Genomic DNA, 18,131 nt, shown 5'->3' with positions numbered 1-18,131 from the left:
ACATTGTGCTCCGTGGTATTCTCAGCCTACATAGTTTGTTTTTGGTGAAGCCTACTCCAATAGACGATGCTTGCACTGACCGGCGCTGGAAGTGGTTTAAGGTTTATTTATGCACAACATATTTCCTTCTACAATATATTTGTATATCTGGTGCTTATGTCTTTGAAATGCAGGGGTGTATTGGAGCTTTACATGGTACGTATATCAATGTACGAGTGCCTATTGCTGACGCCCCCCGATATAGGAACAGGAAAGGCCACATCACAACCAACACTCTAGCCGCGTGTGATCCTGAACTTCGGTTCACTTACCTGCTGCCTGGATGGGAAGGCTCTGCAGGTGATTCCAGGATTTTGCGAGATGCAGTCAGTAGACCATTAGGATTGAAAGTACCTAAAGGTGACAATTTTTTATTTATTTCTGCACCTTTGTGTCATGTTACTTCACTTTACCCATCATTTATCATATCATGCTACATTACTACATTAATCTTACCTTAATTTACAGGTTGCTACTACCTATGTGACAATGCCTACGCGAATGCTGAAGGGTTTGTGACGCCATACAAAGGTGTCCGATATCATTTGAAGGAATGGGGACCCGGAAGGCAAGCTCCTCAAACACCGGAAGAGTTGTTTAATTTGAGACACACTAAGGCTAGGAATGTGATCGAACGATCATTTGCCGTTTTGAAAATGCGATGGGGTATACTCTGATCTGCGAGCTTCTACCCGATAGATATTCAGACTGGCCTGATAATCGCATGTTTCCTTCTTCATAATTTCATAAGGAGTCAAATGGCGGTTGATCCGGTTGAGGAGGTGGAAAATGAGGCCGACAATGACGATGAAAGTGCTACAGAGTCGGATAGAGCTGAGCATATCAGTAGTGTTGAACCATCGGCCTCTTGGACCAAGAAGAGAGATGATCTAGCTAGAGAAATGTGGTCCCAGAGAAACAATGTTTAAGTGTTTGTACTAATCGAAATTGAGTATCTTTGCTATCTTCCCCATTTTATTTCAAATTTTCAAAACTGGTTGAAATCTGTTTCCTACTGTGCCATACTTTTCTTCATTTAAGCTAAGTTATTATTTAGATAGTTAGTTGATGGTTATGTATTCTAAACTTATCTCCGAGTTGATGTCGAATGGAATATCTTTTTTTATAAGGTGAATATGCGTTGATTGTTTGAGGATTTTTGTGAATGAAGTAAACATATTAGATTAGCTTCTACTACAGTCAAAATAAGAAAGCATTTCAACAACAAAATATCATGTTATTGAATTTGTTTACACCACAACAAAGTTTGGAAAATGTGGTGCAAGGAAGATACAGAACATCCTACATACTAGACACAAACTACATAGAAACTATAATGGATACCGATGAGGCCACAACACCAATGGGCGAGCTACCATACCAAAGAAGAAAAGGGAAAATTAGGTATGGTCATCCCATATTTGAACACAAACAACGACATACACAACATCAACAACCTAGACACAAAGTACATAGGTAACACACAGATTCGCCGGTCTATAGCTAAGCTATGGGCGATCAAACCATACGTAGAACTGAACTTCATTGGCGTCAATGAGCTAGAAGTGACAGCGCACACCCACGACCAAGTTGTTGCCATATTTGAAACGACGCCATCCTTGTTTCACCCAAATTTTGGTTTGGTTGTGCTGAAGAGTGATGTACCAAGACTCTCCGTTTACATTGAAGTAGACGGGGTCCTGCAGGGCATTCATACGAATGTGGCGGCGCCAAAAAGCAAACGGAATCTCCAAACTACGATTGATGTTGGACTGGTCAAGCGGTAGACGAAGGTCGGGCACCCATCAACGTCTACAACACCCTGCTCCGGAGCATACTCCTCGTCATCCTCCTCTGAAGACTCATTCTCCGTTTCAGAAGGGTGGTAATCATCACTGGTATCGACATCCGGAGCATAACTGTGGTCTGAGTCCTCATCCATCACCGCTTAACCATTGACAAAAATAGTGTAAAGAAACAATAAACTAGATGTGAATCACTATGGAATTAGGTGTATGATGAATATTTATTTACTCACATGTTAGATCACTCACAGGGGGGCATCCAGTTCTCGTCTTGAACCTTTTCACATGGAAGATCCCCGGTTGCACCATTGTGAATACAAAAACGTCGTCTTGGACGATGCGGTTGATTATACGAAACTCGGGCCAACCAACGCGGAAGTGGCACCCGCTTGCGATCTTAAGGAGACGAACTGGCCAACCCCTTCCCCCCCTCGACATAACAAGCCGGCAGTCGAAAGGGAGTTCATCACCATGTGTTGCCACAAATTCAGGTGGCACCGCTTCATTAAAAAAACAGAGTTACGGAAGATCGTATACAAAGCATAATACCAAAAACTTAAAAGAATGAGATGTCTTACCAACTCATCCATGCTATGGTCCTCCGAGAACCTCTTCATGAAGGAAGGGAGCCTGAGATACGCCAAAGCACCAATGTCACCCATTGTAAGACCTCTAAGTGAATTCTGTTTCTGCAGTGAAAGGCGATGGTATGCAGAGTTTGTGAAGGGGCTATTTAACATTATCAATCACCACGATTCACTGTGATAATGAAAGGAGTTGACTAGGCTTGACAATGCAATGACAGAGGGGTGGTTCGATCCATATAAATGCAGTACTTGGAGTGGCTTTCCATACGCCACCTTCTTCTGCAAAACCGACGAGGCAGAGATAAATTTAAAGCATGAGGCATAGGCAAGTATAGGGGAAGATGGGAAGATATATGCACATTTATTTTGGTCAAACATGAAATCTGTATATGATGCATTTAACTAGTAAATTCGTAGAATATAATGCCCAATCCTATGCTATTTTATCGGCGATATTTACTCTTCATTAATTGGGATTTAAAACGGGACACATAGAAAAAGAAATCAACGGTTGTTGTTGCTAAAGATTCGGATCATATATTGCCTCTTAATTCTATGGGTCAAAATATATTCCAATATGTATTGTTTTAATAACATCAATCATGGTTTCGCAAATAAATCGACTTAAATTTTGTCATATTAAGTCAAGGGGTTAATTAAGCAAACATTAGAATTCAAATGACTACGTATATTGAAATGACATATTAAAAAAGTAAAAGTCTTTAACATTTAACAAAGGAAAAACGGCTTTAAATTTTTCATTAGTGCAATGGGATTTAAAATTTGTTTTAATGGCTTTCAATCATTGTTATCAAATGAGTACATATATTCGAATAGGTATTAATGGCAGAAATCATACCATTGCAAATATTCCACTACACAAAATTAAATATTATAATCAAACGCATGCACAAAAAAAACGCCTTTATTTATTTCCTTCTAATTAAAAAGGATATAATATAAGTAATGTAACATGTGTGAATATTTGTAGAGATTTAGTTTGGAAATTTATTCTATGCAGACCATATGAAAATAAAGGTTATTTTTAACGAGGGGATAGTCGCATATAACATCCAAACTTAGAGAAACATTATTTACCTTGATTATTTGTGTTTAACTGGTGTAATCGTGGGTCATAAATGGTGGCACATTCATTTATTTTTTTGGTGATAAATAAATGTAATAGTTAATTTGTATATGTATATATTTCTGTTGATCTCATCCAAAAAGACAAATAATCAAGGTAACTACTGTATTTATCAATATTTCTGTTGATAAATAAAGGATACATCATTTTTTACCTATTTACATGACTACTAGATCAGTGATTTAATGCATTTATCATCAATATGGCAACTACATGGTACGATAATAAGGTTGCATTCGTCCTGGATGGTGAAGTAGACATTTTTCTACCAAATTGTAGTAAGTGCTCAACCATAAATCATTAATGGCCATGGAGGTACTAGGTTAGATTGTGTTGTGTGTAAAAAGTGATATAACCCTCAACCAAAGTATTCTATACATTCTATTGATCCTCTCTGAACAATGAGCCTCCAAATCCCTCAGCAAGAAACTTTCTTCTACCGAGGGAAATGGTCTAGAGAGATGGATACCCTACTTCTTTCCACGTTGATCACTTTAAGGAGCGGCCGTGAATGGAAATCTGGTAAATTGCCCAATGAGGTGATCAACAATGTCCGTGCAGTCGTAAATCATCCTTTTGGAGCTGAACTTTCATCCGATGATATATCGGCTCGCGTGCAACAACTGAGGGGTCGCTACCTTCTGTTTAAGAAAGTCGTTGGCACCCATGGAGTCCAATGGAACATGCTCGACAGGGTAGTGGCTGCCGAAGACTCTACTTGGAAGATAATTATAGAGGTTTGTGAAACGAAAGTTCATTAATTTTGTGTCATATTAAAAATTAGGTAGTATATATCCTCATTTTAATGTGTTTGCACTTTGCATTGTTAGAGAGATGCGTCTGCAGCCGCTTATTACTACCGTAACGAACCCGAGCCCACACTTCTTGCGAATTTGTTTGGCTTAAATGACGTCAAACTCGAGTTCTCGCATGAGGTGATATGCCTATCGGACACGACCGAGGTCATTGTGCTCTCCGACTCAGTGGTACCAGCCGCACCCATTCGAGGGGTGCCTTATGATTCTCCTCCTGACTCTGATGAGGTTACCTCACCGATGCCGGGCCAATCGACTCGAATCCGCCGCAAGCTATTCGATGTTGGCGGTCCATGCTTCCGTGAACCCAGTTGTTATAAGTCTCCTACCCGATCAGACTACGGAAAGAGAGCCATTCTCCATTCACCGAAAGGGTCATCTTGTGCCTCATGGAGTCCCTGCCCGAACGCGCGTAAGACATGACCATAAATGGGCATTGAAGGGCCATATCGGGTGTTTTGCAAATTTGTGCTGGTGGCTCTTGTTTTGTTAGTTAATCGTATAATTCTAGTAATCGTATGGGAATGTAGGGTTTATGAACTTATTAGTATGTAAGGAACTATTACTGGTATGGGACGATGGTGATGCAAGTTGTAATGTTGGTTTTAGTTTGTGTTTGTTTTCTGAAAAATGTTACTTTGAATTGATTATTGGTTGAAGGTTTGTTATGTGCAGCTATTCTCTCACAACATATGTCGTTCATATGAATTTCATTCCTTTAATTTAGTGTACCTATTAATATTGCAGCATTATCTGATTTATGGATGTTGTAACTGTTTGAATGAAAGCTTAATGATCAAGCCTAAACAAGTTCTAACACAGCTCATAAAGTTCAATACAATTTTAAAAAAAAAGGTTTAGTACGATTACATTTACAAAATACTAGAGTTGGGGCGAACCATATACGATTTCCGGATAAAAATGCATCCCCAACTCGCATCACAAACCAAAGTATTTCCCTCGTTTAATAAAGTTTGAGGATAAACATATGAAATCAAAGAACTCCATCGAGTTCGACAAAAGCACAGTTGCTAAGTTACTAATATCGGTGATCCATGCTCAACAGCATTCCATCAGTTTCCAAAAGATCAAAGACAAAGGCCGCACGAGCAGTCTCATGAAGTCCCCGAAACAGGTCAAGTAGTTCGGGCTCCTTCACTAGCTTCTTTGAAATATAGAACTGTTGTTTCAAAGTGAGGCCCGGAATACCTTTCATTTGATCAAACACCTCGGCCCTCTTGGTACTAAGATCAAACTCGTATCCAATCCTAGCTGAGATCTCTTTAAGCCTCTCATTAGTGTCAGTGTGTATCTGCCCCATGAGAGTAAGGACTCCATCCATCTTGTCCTCTATCTTTCGTTTCTTGACAACTTTTGTCGGCATCTTCGTTCCCGCGCCAGACCCAGAACCGGACTCTCTTCGTCCCACCTTCCCTGATCCAGCCCCAACGGTTGCTCCTGTCCCTGTCCCACCCGCTGCACTAGACACGGCCGCAACACCCTCTGTGACAGATTGACTCTCGCCCACCATCTCAGGGAGAATCCCTTCGGGGTAGACCTCGTCCGGGAATAGCTCTTCAAAAGTCATTGGGTGGGATGTACCAGCATCGTCAAAGGATGTTTCTTTATCTTTATTACCATAGAGTTTTCCAACTGCCTCCCCGACGTCTACACCACGTTCACCATCAGCACGATCCACTCCGAATACCTCCTTCCAATCTTCAAATTGTGGCCACGACTTGTTCCTCATTACCTTGCGTGCGTGTCTTTCTGCCAATATTGAGGTGAAATGCAAAGGTGTAAACAGGACCAACAACTATGATAACACAATGTATATATGCAGCAACTGCGCTAAGGTAATATATGTATAAAATTGACAGACAAATCTATAAAATTCGGATGTCATCTTCATACAAATACTCATTGATCAAACCATTGAAGAGAAAGATACCAGACAATTGTAAAGAATAATTACTACAGTTGCAACAATAATTCATTTTGTTGAGAGATAGTTCGGAAATAGTAGTCAAATTCATACAAATGCTAACTAAAGTGATCAACATTATGACAAACCTTAACGAATTGTGCCCACGACTCATCATCACATTCTATTTTGTAGTTACCGTCCGAATTGAATCCGATACCACTGTGGTTAAGCATCATCTTTAGAGAACCATAATGCTTCTTCCATACAGAAATCTTCGAGTAGATGTGCGGATGAGGCAAGATATCTGTTTTCGGAAATTCTTTTTGGATTGCCTCCCTCGCCCGTACAAGATATCCCGAACGGAATCCGTTATCAGACTTCCAGCCTTTGGCAGCCAACTCCTTCAACGTTGCCATTAGGATCTCTTCCTCGCGAACACTCCAAACGCGTCTCGACCTATCTGCTTTGCCGTTTTTTGTCCTACCCAAGTCGTTGCTATCTACAATGAACACAAAAATGGAGATGACTCAGTTTGTAAATTATAGAAACCAAACAAATCATGTAATACACCATTACCCTCTTGTACAGGGCTGTCATCATCCTCGCTGATTCGTTTCTGCTTAGAGGCCATTTCGAATGTTGAATATCAAGGGGTTGAGCGCAGAGACTGCACCACAAACGCTTTGAATCAAACAACTATAAAGACATTTTATGTAGGAATTGAACCTCAATCTAACTACAAAACCTAAATCTCAAAAGTGGGGATGAATACACTGTGTTTCCTACGAGTTCTACAAGTTGCGAGTAACCGGAAATAACATCAGTTAAAAATTAAAAGCAGGGGTCGCAGATTATACAAACAACATAACACATATCTTCGAACCTTCCAACGATTTCAAACACAAGAGTACTTACTGTTGTAGATCTTCTCATACACAACTACGATTTGTGAACGAAATTGTGCTTCTTAGTTGCATCGACGCATCTTCATCCGAAACAAATTTGGAGCGGCGCGCTACTTGTAAATTGAGCGCCATTTTGTTTTGGGTGGGAATAACAAAGGGTTTACCAAGGACAAAACGGTCCATACATAAAGTTTATGAGGGCAAATTTGTCTATCAATTGTACTATATAGGTTTTTTATGACCCCAACCAAAAGCTAAATAACTTATCGGAATTAGACTATCAGCCCAAACAAACATCCGAGTGAGATATACCTATATCAGCACTATCTTGTAAATTCCTATACACCTATACTATCTTACACAATACTGTCATACCAATCAAACGCCCCCTAAAAGTAGGACCCACATCCTACCAACTTTTTCAACTCACTTTTCATTATATTTCTTAAAACTTGTGCCGGGTCAAAATGGGACTATCTTTATGGGACGGAGGGAGTATTAAGGAACTGCATAATAAGACGAAATGAAATGATAGTGAAATGGTTACAAGATTGAAAGAGAACAAGAATTTGATTGTGAAAAGTATACATGGAATGTTTAAGGGTGAAATCAAAAACATTAAGTGTGAAAATGGAAAATCATCAAATTGATTGATGTAGTACTAATAGAATGAAATGAGGGAAGACAAAATAAATAAATAAAAACAATAATATTATATATGATCATTCAAAACAGAACAATCTATGTAATTATGATCAAGATTCAAGAGACATCCACTCCATCTCAAGATGTATTTCTCCACATTCTACTTTTTGCAAGATACAGAGCTTCACCTTCCCATCAACAATATTCACCGTGCTGTCTTCCAACAGCCCGTTGTCATGCGACTTCAGCCATTTCCCAATCTGCATGTTCTCAAACTATATAAACATCTTACATGTGTTACTACTGTTATTTTGCATGCATGAGAACACATACTCATACATAAGTCTCGGTTACTTCCTTATGTGAATACAATTACCCCTTTATATAGGAAATATATGGCTCTTTATGAATGGACGCATGTGTTCAATTTTTATAGCTACATGGTAGATATTAAACTTCTTTTATTATATCCAATTCAACTGCCATTTATATCCTTTTAGGTAAATACACGGCACGCCCATAAATATACATAAATACGGAGTATATATTTATTCCATATAGTATTATTAAATAATGAGGAAAGAGAGGAGGGTTATCAATACACCCGATTCTAATCCTTTAATCAAAACCGATCCATCACGGTATCATCTTTGATATTAGAATCTCTTTTAATTTAATATTATGAACTTAAACTTTAATATTAAACCAATTGATACATAGGTCACATAAGAATATAAATATTCTTACATGCTTTTATTCATATGAACTCGCATATGTGTTATTTCCCCTCATAGATCAATGATTGAGTTAGAAACGGAAACAAAACAGAGCTTAGGTTGAGAATAAGTTCAAAGGAGAAATCATGCAAAGTACTTTGGCCTGATTATGAAATACTACTATTTGTTAGTATAGAATATTACGAAATACTACGAAGTTCTTGGCTCAATTCAATGATTGTTTTGTTGCGTGTTCTTATGTTATTATGGAGATGTTTGTGGTAATGTGTCATCTTAGCCGGGACGGAGGGAGTAGTAGAAATTAATAGGGGATGGAGGGAGTACTAACCTATATAGGCTAACTCATATGGCGATTGGGCTAACAAAGAAAACTCGAAAAAAGAGCTATGCTCGCCTAAATCATCCTAATCGCATAATAAAATTTAACTATCCAAAATAAGTAAACAAATTGTGATAGTTGACGAAGGTTGGATGACACGCTTGTGTGGGCTGACAGTGTGGTTGGGCTTGATGGCGTAAGACTGGTGTATCATGCAAGATTTAATAGATTCTTTTCCATTTCGTGTAAATTATGCATTGCATTCCGAGGTTGAGTTTTTGTGCAACAACTAGCTTGATTCTTGTATATGGGGAAGATGAATTGAAGGCTCGTTAAACCAACTAGGATAGTAAAACAATCTTTAATATATGGAGAAGAAGTGTATAGAGCAAGGGAAAAAAAGACATGAATTTATTAGTCCCGTATCAGAGAATATATAGAATCACAAACAAGATAAGATTCACTCCCATATAGCTGCCTTCCACCAGAAAATGGAATACACATCTGAAAATCATAAAAACAATTTGCACTCAACTTTATTATACGACGCCCCCGCACAGGCACAGCTGCATGCTCACGACTGGCTACCCTTTCTGCTAACCGAGATATGGATTCCTGGGTCCTTATGACGGACGTTTGAGTTGAACAGAATGGAGTTGTTCAGTCCCTGCACATTGCTGTTGAAGTATCCCGACATCGGAGACTGTGCTCCGTTAGCTTTATCCTTGCTTCTTGATTTTCCTTCCTCACCGCTATCACTCCCTGAGCCTGACGTCTGTTTACCGTTTTGCAGGATTTTCTTGTTCGAGGGGCTGAGTTCCATTACTGCTCCCTTGTTTTCTCCTGCAAGTGTGATTACCCTCAGCTGTTGCTGCTCGGGATTTGAGAGTTTCTTGGTGATGCTATTATCTTTTGGGGTGTTTGGCTCTCTTTTTCCGTCGGTAGCAATGCCATTGTTGTGAGTTCTGCTCATTCTCAGAGTTCGATTGATGGGTTTGTCCTCGAGGATGTCTAGTTTTGTCTGTGCAGGCGGCAGTGTTAGAGGCGAGGGAGGGCGGGATAAGGGCTTGGGTTTGGGGGATTCTGCTTCGAATGGTTTGATTGTTTTGGGAGATGCGGTTGGAGTAGGTATTTTGGTGTAGATAGGTTGAGCGGTGGGGACGGGGTTTGGGGATTTTCGGGTGGAGGAGGATGGTGGTGGTGGTGGTGGTGATTTTGTTTGTGGAGAAGATGGAGGTGGAGTTTCTTTTTTGGGAGGGGGAGATTGTGGGGTGGTTTTGATTGGTGTTTGAATGGGGGACTTCGGTGTTGGTGGAACTGGAGCTGGTGCAGACGGCAAAGGTGGTGATCGAGTTGATGCAGCGGAAGGCCTTATTATTGAAGGGGGCCTTGGTGTGGGGGCAGTGGGTACGGATGGCCGTGGTGGTGAAGTTAGAGGAGGTGCAACGGAGGGCCTTATTGGTGCAGGGGCAGTGGGTACAGATAGCCGGGGTGGTGAAGCTAGAGGAGGTGCAACTGCGGGCCTTATTGGTGGTGCAATAGAGGGCCTTGGTGGTGCGGGGGCAGTAGTTGGTGCTGGAGCTGCAACTGGCACCGCTGGGCGAGGTGCAGGTGGTGGAACAGTGGGGCTTATTGGAGCTGCAGCTGGCACCGGTGGGCGAGGTGCTGGTGGTGCAACAGTGGGTCTTATTGGAGCTACAGCTGGAACCGATGGGCGAGGTGCGGGTGGTGCAACAGTTGGGATTGTTGGAGCTGCAGCTGGCACCGGTGGGCGAGGTGCAGGTGGTGCAACAGTTGGGATTGTTGGGGCTGCAGCTGGCACCGGTGGGCGAGGTGCGGGTGGTGGAACAGTCGGGCTTACTGGAGCTGCAGTTGATACCGGTGAGCGAGGTGCAGAAGGGGTTATTGGAGCTGCAGTAGAGGGCCTTGGTGGTGCGGGAGGAGTAGTTGGTGCTGGTGCTGGTGCTGCAACTGGGGAAGATGGTTGCGGAGTAGGAGCAGGAGAAGGAGAGCGCGGTGGTGGCGGCTGTTGGGGTGGTGGTGGAGGGGGTGGCTGCTGATTTAGAGTTGGCCTAATTGGAAAGGAAGGACGCACCGGCATTGGTGCAGGCGCTGGTGCATGAGCAGGAGCAGGAGCGGGAGCTGGCGCTGGCGCGGGTGCGGGCGCACGGCTTCCTAATGAAAACCGGAACCATGGAGGGCGTGGTTGGCTTGCCATTTTGTGTAAAGAAAAAATGTGAATGTGCTATGAAACAAAAGAGGGGAGATTTCATTTATAATGCTATGCATGGGAAACAAGCAGAGAGCACACCAAGAAAAGTATCAGATTCAGAAAAAATCAAAAAAAAAAAAAAGGAAAATAACAAGAAAAGTTGTGTAAGTTAAGGTTGGCATCACCTCTTCAAGAGGTAATTCATTGGGGAAAAAAGGTAAAGTGAGAACACCACTTTGGCCATTTAGAGATGTCTCTTATGTTTCACTGAAGTCCCAATTTCGCATAAAACAACAAATTAAGTAATTACCATGACCATAATCAACGTTTACCAATCAAATTCTTTACTGCCTTATTCCTTTTACGTCTCAACTGTATAGCCAGACGTTGAGAGTGATGATTAAGACGTGATAATAGCGGCAAGCTGCTATTCGAATGTCAGCATTTTGCATTTTCTAGCACACAAGATCTTATTCCCCTATCATCCACTTTCTTAATTTCTTACACTAATAAAATTAGTCTTCAATCAGACAATCTACAATCGTGAAAAGGACAGTTGAAACCACAAAATCTTGCTTCTTTTTCTTCCTTATCTTGAGATTCCATGCCCTTGAAAAAGCTTTGGTGTTTACACCTGTGTCGTTGCTTCTTCTATTCTTCTTTCCCATTGTAGTTTTTACTTGGGATCACTTGTTACACTTTTGTAATTACTTCACAACATGTACTAGTATTAAATAAGTACTCCATGATACATTTTCTGAAATTCAAGCACTAAATTCACCTTACAATAACAAAGTATATAGCCTCTGTTTAGGAAAAATAGTTGATGGAGTTCGTCACTCGTGACTAAAACTTGAATCACATAGCATTACTTGTTTTATTATTCTCTTCATATATTAATTGCATCCACTATTTAAAAATTAATGTAAAAGCATAATATATAACAGCAGATTGTCAATAAAGCTGGCTGGAACTTATTCTTGAGTGTTAATGGTTAAAATTAAAATGCCTTCTCCCCTGCTTTTAAGATTTCACACAAAGTTTATTCTCCGTAAATAAACAAATAAAATAAAAATAAGAAACATATTTGTAACAAAAAATATACAGTTAGAAAGGAAATCATTATACATTAACTGTGACTCAGTATATCCTGGTTTACAAACATACATAACTCATGTGATAAACAAGAAAGTATTAACATAATTGAATCAGAAGTATTCAAGGCCATTTGGTGAATTCAAAGACTTTGAAGACAATATCAATTCCAGTAGGTATTTGCCAGATGAAGAGAAGCACATTCAACACATTGAGTGCGATGTGAAGATTTCTGGCAGTTTCACTTCCCTTCTGCATCGGAGGTACTAATGCAGCTGCGGCTGCCCATAATACTGTTATCGCTGTTTCATCATAAAATCATTTCAAATTCTCTTCTAAATCATAAATTATTCAGTAAGATTTAGCATTTCTTTTTTTACTAAAAACATTATACCTGCCCCAGCATAGAGGTGAGGTCCGGGAAATAGCTTTCCGGTTCTGAACCATGTGTTGAGCCCTCCGAATACGGATTCAAACACTCCAAACCCGAGCAATATGGATCCAGCGTTGAAGTGCTTATCTCTATATGACCCTTTGATTAGCTCTTTTCTTTCCTGAGTAACCATATAACAGAGCAACTTAGCACTTTCTCCACAAGAATTAACTAGCAACTCAGTCCACCAAAAATAGTCTTATTGTTGGAGGTCACGTGTTTTATTGTGAAATTAGTGAAGTATATCAGAGAAATAGATATAGTCAGTTAAATAGGGGAGAAAATGAGAAAATTGGATAAAGTAGGTAAAATAGATTGGATTTGACTAATTTTGGTGAAAAAAATGAGATTATTTCTTATGGACAAAGAGAGTACTGGTCTACACATGTCACATAATATATCTAGCATTGGAATCTAGTAGACTAGGATTAATATAAATAATACAAGGAATTAATATGTTATATTAATTCCTAAACCCTAAACTAGTAGACTAGGATCTCTATAACATATTCACACTAGAGCACATAAAAGTGAGGATTAATATAAATAATACAAGGAATTAATCTGGTTTAAAGTGATTATTAGGATTTCTCCTAAAAGAACAGGACAAAATGTCAAAATCCCTTGAAGCAATCATAAGATAGGAGGTTAACCTCAGTGAGCTGCTGAATCTTGGCATCGAGAGGCGAGGGCGGCGGCGGTTGGGACGGCGGAGAGCCGTCTGGGGCGACAGCGACCGGCTTAAGCTCCTTCTTGAGCTGGTTAATCTCATCCTGGATCGTACGGACCCTCCTCCATTGCCACCCGAGATATCCAGCGTACAGAGTGTACACAAAGAGGCCGCTCATCACGATCGGATGAATCAACGCAAAAGATCTTCCTTCCAGAATCCCAAGCTCTCCTCCAACCGCCAATGCATCCTGCATTCATTTTTATTCACATCAAAAAACATAACAAGTGAAATTGAAGTTAGGAGATGGAGAGGAGACCTCCGGGGGGAGAAAGAAAGGCAATGTGATTGCGGTGAGAGGGAGGGAGACGGATTTGAGGTGATGAAGTAATTGGGGAGTGTGTTGTTGGTGAGAGTGTTTGGGAGAGGAGGATTGGGATAGTTTGGATTGGATGTGGGGCATGAGCCGCCGCGGTGGGAGGTGGGGGAGTTTGGAGAGGCTGAGTGTGGCGGCCATGCTTCTCTCAGATGTTTCTGGAGAAGCAGAGCAAGTAATGTTGGAGAAATCAGGATAAGAAAATATGAGGACAACCTCTCATCACACAGGGCTGCCCCTTTTTTGAGTTACTCATGCTTTCTATACCCACGTGGACATCAGCAATCCAAGTCTCTTTTATGATTTAATACCTACATGGCAATTCTTTATCATATCATCGCCTTCAATATTCATAACTTTTGCCTCTTATTGTGGCAAGATTAATGGTATAGTCTACTTAAATTAAAATGGCAAACAAATTAAAAATACAAATTTCATTAAATTTTCAAAAACTACAAAATTAAAATAAAAATTCTAGTACATATCTAAGATAAAAACAAAAAAACAAAACTACATAATCAAAAGGAAAAAAAATTACTCAATGTAAGTGATAAAAAAAATTGCTAATCATTCATTGAGGAGATTGAAACACACTTAAATTTCTTTAACTGCATCGTTATAGAGTGGACTGTGGGTGTCTTTATTGTGCGCCAACTAAAGGCGCTGTAACTAATATCGGAATGATTATGGCACACCTTGATTTAGGGCTCTCTTGCACACGAGGAGCTCGAGATACCGGTCATGTCTTTGTCTATCCAATTAGAGGTATTCGTTCCTATGTGCCCTTCCACTGAAGATGTCACCGGCCCAAATGATACGCTCGAGTTTTCTAGAGAGGGTCATGTCTACGTAATGGTTCATTTGTTACGTGAATAGAGAGGTCAAGTCCACTTTAGAGATCAATCCAAAAATATTAGTGTGTGCACCACCATATTATTAATAGTTGTATTTCTCTTAAATGGCAAAAAGTATTTAGATATCTATACATGTATAAAAAATTTTGAGAAGTTTTGTATTACTATTTTATGCCTGTAAATGTAATAAACAAAAATTATTAAATTGGTTAATGATTACAGTCATAATAGTATATAATTGGACGGTTATTGTGATAGGAATTTATGATGAGAATTTATTTCTCAAAGAATGCAATTGCCGTTATATATTTTTCTTCATCTTCCTTTGAATTTTTAAAAGTGGTCGGCAGTTGTGACATGCCCAATACTACACAAAAACTTTCAGAAATTATTTTTGTTTATATGATAATTATAGTCATTTTTAAATTACAAAGGCAGTTTAAGGAGTAATATAACGGTAAGACACACAACTTTTCATTTTGTGTCATTTGATTTATTAAATTCATTTTGTGTCATTTTTTGGCTAAACGTATGATTAAGTGGATCTAACCGATAAAATAAGTGGATCTATGTGATAATGTTGTTTCTTATTTTATTTAGTGTATTAGTATATTCACTGCCAAATTAACTAGAATGAAAATATTTTATATCGCGCATAGAATAGTGCAGGATTAACACTAATAAAATATATAAAATTTGAATTTTGGTACAAATATATGCACATTTATCAATACTGGGTCATATTCTAATGCTTATAGTACTCTAATCTAAAATCAAGATTAAATCTCTATTCTTAGATTTTAAAATGAGTGAATGAGATTAAATCTTACGAATCTCAATAAATAGTAGACAAAATATCAACAAAAGGGTAATATCGTCATTATGTTATCATATGATAATTTTCGTGAATGTTTTTTTATATCAACATAGTGTATTACAAATATCAACAATATGACATAAGAATATCAACACTAGTACAAGAAAATATCAACACATATTTATTGAGATTTTTACATGGTTTTATTGAGATTTTTTGATGTATTTGTTGATAAAAATCTAGTTATCAACATTTACGAAAACTAAAATAAAAAATATCAAATTTCATCATCCGAACGTCATCGGAACATATGCAATTGAGATATCGTTGGAATACTTATAAAATTATCTTTAATTTGATATATTTTTTGCGAAAAAATAATTTAAATCGAGAGAGTTACGTAAATTTTAAGTTTTAAGATGATTTTAATGAGAGGGAATTGACATTAATACCCTCTAATTTTATTTATTAATTTTCTTAATTAAAAATATAATTCATGTGTCATTATTTCAACCACTAGATCTTCTAATATAATGGCTAAGATTTAGTCTTAGTTTGAGATTGCTAATTAGTTATCAATTGATCACTCCCCTATCAATATTACCATCATATAATAAAAATTTTCTTCTCAATTTTTTATACAAATTATGCTAAATTCATAATTTTGTACTCCAAATTATTCTTAATTTTTTACACAAATTACACAGTGAGAGTATATCACAACCTTCTTTAATAAACTAATTATATTTATCAAATGCAGTAATATTGTATTATATGTTTATTAGTGTTAAATATCATTGAAACTATTTTAAGATCTTATTATATGTGTGATGTTATTTGTTGTAGTATAGCTTATCATTATTACTACATACATAATTTTTAGATCTATAAAAAAATATCATAATGTGAAGAAAATAAAATAAGCGGTGCTATCTATATAACAATATTATCTCTTAATTCAAACAAATATTTCATAATTTGAAGAAATTAAAATAAGCCATGCATAGCACGGGTGTGATACTAGTTAAAATATAAAATGGTAGTATAAAATTATACTCCGTACTTAAAAAAAGAAAGTAATATACTTATAAAACACTAAATATAATAATTGCAATAATATTTTCGAAAATGGAGGAGTATAATAAATGAAGGGCCATAATGAACTACATATACTTAATGGGCTCTCCATAATTCAAATAGAAAAGCCCAACTTCAGACCTCTCTATTAAAGTTTTAATCCCATGGTTACACAATGTATATTCTTTGTATATATACGTATTTTTTAAATATATCGGTGAGATAAGTGATATATTACACTCTCTCCATCCGAGAAAAATTTCCCTAGTCTAGACATACCATATTCTCTAATATTGGCATATCATTTGGCGTAATGAGTTGGTATGTCCAACCAATAATCATTTGACAAGTGGAATTCTATAAAAATGTATATTCCAACTATACATTATTATACATAGAAATTAATGGATGTAAATTTAAAAGTCGATTATTACTTTAAATTTTTGAAAAAATTTCAAAATATTTTAGACTTATGTCATATTCATACTCCAAATATAATGAAGTAATATATTTATACAATTATACTATGTCTTTTGCTATTTTATTTTATAATATTAAAAATTTCCTAAATTTTTATATGCTATCAAAAAAGTAGAAAAAAATATAAAATAATTAATAATATATCAACAACATTTAAATTAATAGCCAAACTTTTTATTTTAGGTTAATATACATTTAGGTAATAATATCACGTGTATTCTACGGAGTACATAAATAATGAAGTGTGGCTATTAACTTAAATTTTTATTAGCATATATGAATTGCAATCTTTTTCTACTTTTTTGATAGCATATAAAAATTTAAGAAATTTTTAAAATTATAAAATAAAATTGCAAAAAGACGTGTATTATTGTTTGTACGCATATATTACTCCCATTAGAATCGATATGTAGTTGAGAGTATTTTAAAAGGTTCAAAATATTTTGGAAAATTTTCTCTAAGTTAATGTAATACTAATTGAATGTAGATTTACAACCACTAGTTTCCATGTAATAGTTATATATATTTGGAATATAACTTTTATAGAATTCCACTTGTCAAATAATTATTTGTTGGGCATATCAGTTCATTATGCCAAATGGTATGTCTAGACTAGGGAATTTTTTCTCATCCATCCAAGATAGTTATAATATTTCTTTTGGCACGAGATTTAAGAAATTGATGTATTAAAGTTAAATTGGAAAAAGTGGAATAAGGGAGATGCAAAGAGAGTAAGTATTAGAGATTTTTAAAAAAAATTCTTAGAAAATAAAATGTCTCAGTTATTCTAGGACAATCCAAAAAAAATATGACTCAACGACTTTGGGAGGACGGAAGGTTCATCTTTATACCAATAAGTCAAAATCACAAACACTAGGTTAATTAGTATAAGTAAGTTTTAATTTATGTAATTAAATGTTAACTAGTGTAATAAATGGTACTCTTTCCTGGCGCGTATGAAATATTGCTCGCAAAGCAGTTCTCAAAAACTAATTTAAGTTGAGGAACTTGAATTTATCTCAAACAAATGTTTAGAGGTTTGATTATACGAATTAATTTTTATATATGATTTTATGTTTTAGAAAAATCTGGCCTTTGAGCGCAATGTCAAAATATGGAAGGGGAGGGAGTATTTCTTGCTAAATCACGCATTCATAATTGATTCAGAGCAACTATTAAGATATAACTTAT

At 37.2% G+C, this 18,131-nt stretch overlaps 4 protein-coding genes across 4 annotated transcripts; 2 read left to right on the top strand and 2 right to left on the bottom strand.

The window, feature by feature from the left end:
* The first annotated feature begins 3,979 nt into the window (after positions 1-3,979).
* Positions 3,980-5,011, top strand: LOC125213969 (uncharacterized). Its single transcript, XM_048114798.2, has 2 exons — positions 3,980-4,315; positions 4,409-5,011. The coding sequence occupies exons 1-2, from the start codon at positions 3,980-3,982 to the stop codon at positions 4,814-4,816; spliced, it is 744 nt and encodes a 247-aa protein (XP_047970755.2). The 3' UTR covers positions 4,817-5,011.
* A 338-nt stretch (positions 5,012-5,349) lies between these two features.
* Positions 5,350-6,951, bottom strand: LOC148932360 (uncharacterized). The gene is made up of 3 exons (XM_089065078.1): positions 6,897-6,951; positions 6,467-6,819; positions 5,350-6,209 (listed from the first exon to the last, which is right to left on the bottom strand). The coding sequence occupies exons 1-3, from the start codon at positions 6,949-6,951 to the stop codon at positions 5,433-5,435; spliced, it is 1,185 nt and encodes a 394-aa protein (XP_088921204.1). The 3' UTR covers positions 5,350-5,432.
* A 2,321-nt stretch (positions 6,952-9,272) lies between these two features.
* LOC125194730 (uncharacterized) lies at positions 9,273-11,618 on the top strand. The gene is made up of 2 exons (XM_089065459.1): positions 9,273-9,638; positions 9,720-11,618. Exon 2 carries the CDS (start codon positions 10,219-10,221, stop codon positions 10,984-10,986), a length of 768 nt encoding a protein of 255 aa, XP_088921585.1. The 5' UTR covers positions 9,273-9,638; positions 9,720-10,218; the 3' UTR covers positions 10,987-11,618.
* Positions 11,619-12,240: 622 nt separating this feature from the next.
* LOC125200929 (plant/protein) lies at positions 12,241-13,942 on the bottom strand. Its single transcript, XM_048098765.2, has 4 exons — positions 13,656-13,942; positions 13,320-13,586; positions 12,628-12,787; positions 12,241-12,535 (listed from the first exon to the last, which is right to left on the bottom strand). The coding sequence occupies exons 1-4, from the start codon at positions 13,851-13,853 to the stop codon at positions 12,357-12,359; spliced, it is 804 nt and encodes a 267-aa protein (XP_047954722.1). The 5' UTR covers positions 13,854-13,942; the 3' UTR covers positions 12,241-12,356.
* Positions 13,943-18,131: the final 4,189 nt, after the last annotated feature.

Source organism: Salvia hispanica, chromosome 2 (genome assembly GCF_029641045.1).
Source record: "Salvia hispanica isolate PSC_SH4W2 chromosome 2, Shi_PSC_v1, whole genome shotgun sequence".
Taxonomy (NCBI): Eukaryota; Viridiplantae; Streptophyta; class Magnoliopsida; order Lamiales; family Lamiaceae; genus Salvia; species Salvia hispanica.
The sequence above is the reverse complement of the archived record's forward strand: the minus strand, read 5'-3'. Positions and strand labels throughout refer to the sequence as shown.